Source organism: Phalaenopsis equestris, unplaced genomic scaffold (assembly GCF_001263595.1).
Source record: "Phalaenopsis equestris unplaced genomic scaffold, ASM126359v1 Scaffold000067, whole genome shotgun sequence".
NCBI classification, from domain to species: domain Eukaryota; kingdom Viridiplantae; phylum Streptophyta; class Magnoliopsida; order Asparagales; family Orchidaceae; genus Phalaenopsis; species Phalaenopsis equestris.
The window spans coordinates 16,498-19,149 of record NW_018164509.1 but is presented as its reverse complement, the minus strand read 5'-3'; the positions used below and the strand labels follow the sequence as shown (position 1 = coordinate 19,149).

At 30.7% G+C, this 2,652-nt stretch overlaps 1 protein-coding gene across 5 annotated transcripts in view; it reads right to left on the bottom strand.

Annotated features, from left to right (window-relative positions):
- The window catches only part of LOC110019675, a 27,526-nt gene that overhangs the window by 19,001 nt on the left and 5,873 nt on the right, over positions 1-2,652 (bottom strand). For 4 of the 5 annotated variants that reach the window (XR_002293474.1, XM_020717446.1, XM_020717443.1 and 1 more), the window contains one exon: positions 2,208-2,308. Coding sequence is in view for 4 of the 5 variants with exons in the window: in XM_020717446.1 (XP_020573105.1) it covers positions 2,208-2,308 (101 nt within the window). In the remaining variant the exon portion in view is untranslated. The remainder of the gene's footprint in view (positions 1-2,207; positions 2,309-2,652) is intronic. The other variant, XM_020717445.1, reaches the window with a different exon arrangement.

Here is a 2,652-nt window from a genome sequence, read left to right as displayed (position 1 = left end):
TCTTAATTTACTAGAACTAAATGAAAATATGACACTAAATAGGACGCAATGGAGAAAAAGGATTCATGTAGCCGACCCCACGTAGTGGGATTAAGGCTTTGTTGTTGTTGTTGTTGTTTGTTGTTGTCTTTTGTGCGCTTTTCGTTGAAAGTGTTACAAGCAACATTAATGGTCAAGGATAGACAAATAACTTCTAGCATTTGTCTATTCATCAACTCGCACTCATCTTAATCAATAGTGAAAGACATTGATCTCTTCAAATGTTGGAGAAGCTTTTTTATAAAGATAATGTTCTATTTAACTTCCAAGTGCCAATACCCCAACCATCAAATTTATTAAACTCCAACCAAAAAGATTTTTAGACAAACCTCTGATACCAAGTTATAATTGTCATTGAACATTAAGCAAAATTCAATAAAGGCCAAAAATAAGCACACCCAAGGTCATAATCATAAGATGCACAACTTTATAAGAATTTGTCATATTTACCCACGTCCAAAATCACATAAATATTGAATATTTTACTGAGCTTTTAAAAAGAACACATAAAAATAATTTATATATAAGAAAATAAAAAATAGAGAAACCACGTTTTCTCTATCAAACACCATCTACAAAAATAAGAGCTGAATGAAAGAATAAGATGTTCTCGTTGTCGCTATTATTGTCTTCTCTTCATGATCATGAGAGATCCTTCCTCTCTTCTTTCCTCTAATGCAATAGCTTTTTCTTTCTACAGCTTAAAGCTTAAGTTCCTCCCCAACACCCCACAACCCGCCCACTTCTCTTTGTTTTATATTTATAAGATGCTCCCAACACATTGAAGCCCTCTCCTTATATAGCACTTGGTGATGATAGGTAACAAATTTGAATTAATTAGGTAAATGATGATAAGTATCATAATGTAGATGTTAAGTATAAGATGATATGTAATGAATTTATAAAAGTTAGGTTGAAACTTTAAATGAACTAAGATGGTCTAATCATATTTTAACATTAATAATTTTGGAAAGTAACATTTTTATGGGAATATTTAGTGTTGAAGTATAAATTGGACATGGGCCAAATTCGACCTAGGATATTGGAAAAAGTTTCCAAATTATTTACCAACAACACTAGCTAGTGTCCACGTAATTAACATGCTAGGTGCATATTATAGTTTCATGAGCAAGCTTCTATAAAATAGGAAAATCAAAGAAATTATGATACTCAAATGATTTATCACTGCATGTTCTCTACCACATTATTGTGTCAAGTACCCTAATACACATATATACCCTCGAGAAAACAAGAAAAAAAAATAGAACATTAACACCATGTGTGGTTCAAATGAATTAAGCAAAAAAAAAAATGTTTGACTCGTAATCATATCTTGGTTGTTTGACTTAAGTGTAACACGGACAAAATTAATTTTACCAAGGAGATTATAATATATACTTCTTTTAATGAATTTTTGTTTAAACCCGGGGAGAAGTTAATTCACAAGAAAGTGTGAATGGTATTAGGCTGTGTTCATTTTCCAATTTATTATTTATTCCATCAAATCAAACAAACAAGAAAAAACATTTTTCTACTCAATTTCCACTAGGCCAAAACAAACAAGAGAAAACTAACTTCAATTCAATTCCTTTATCATTTCTAATTTTGGTTTCCTCTGTTTCAGTTCTTTCTAAACAAATAGAGCCAAAAAAGATGAAGGGTTGAAATATGGCCGAGTAGAATAGAGATGACATAATTTTGTTCCATACTAAAACTACACACTCAATGAAACTAGTTGGGAACGATATCTATTAGTTGGTATAAAAAATGAGAATGTGTAAGTTTTATAATAATTTCATATAAAAAAAAGGGCCATTACATAGATACCACCCAATTCTAATGTATTTACATATCTGACTCCTATAGTTTACTTTTTACATTTATATCACCCAAGTTTTTCATTTCGCATAAAAAATACCACTATTTCAACTTTTAAAAAGTGAATTACACCTTTTCATGCATTGTAAAGGTGGCATATATGTAAAAATTGAAGCTAAGGTGTTCGATATGTAAATACATAAGAATTGAGTGGTGTGTATGTATATCTCCCAAACAAAAAAAAAAACTAAGAGACATATCTTCCATCCAGAGTCAAGTTCAAAACAACAAGAGACAAGTACGCTACCAAAGAGATAAGGTATGCTTTTCTTGGTAAAGACATGTCTTACTTGTTTGTACGTCTTGTTGAGGATAGATATCCTTCAAAACCCTGCAGCACACTTCCACATTGCGCTGATTGTTGCAAGTAGTTAGTCTCCAACTCATAAGCCTTTGCGAAGAGAATGAAATTATAACTGACTTTTAGAAATTTAAGATTAACCATGAAATTTCCAAGATCAAAACTTGCTAAAACTCTCAGGTGTGTTTGGTTTGAAGGAAGAGGATTGAAATGTAAACAAATTCAAAACTTTAAATTGGGTGTTTGATTCTATTGTAATCAATAAGCAATTAAATTTACTTAAGCAATGGAGGTTAGGTTTGGTCTGGAGGAATTGGAAGAGAAGAAATAGAAAGAAATAGAAAGTGAAGTTAAGAAATAATTGAATTAACATTACTTTTCATCTCTCTCTCTATCTCTCTCTTTATATATATATATATATATATATATATTAG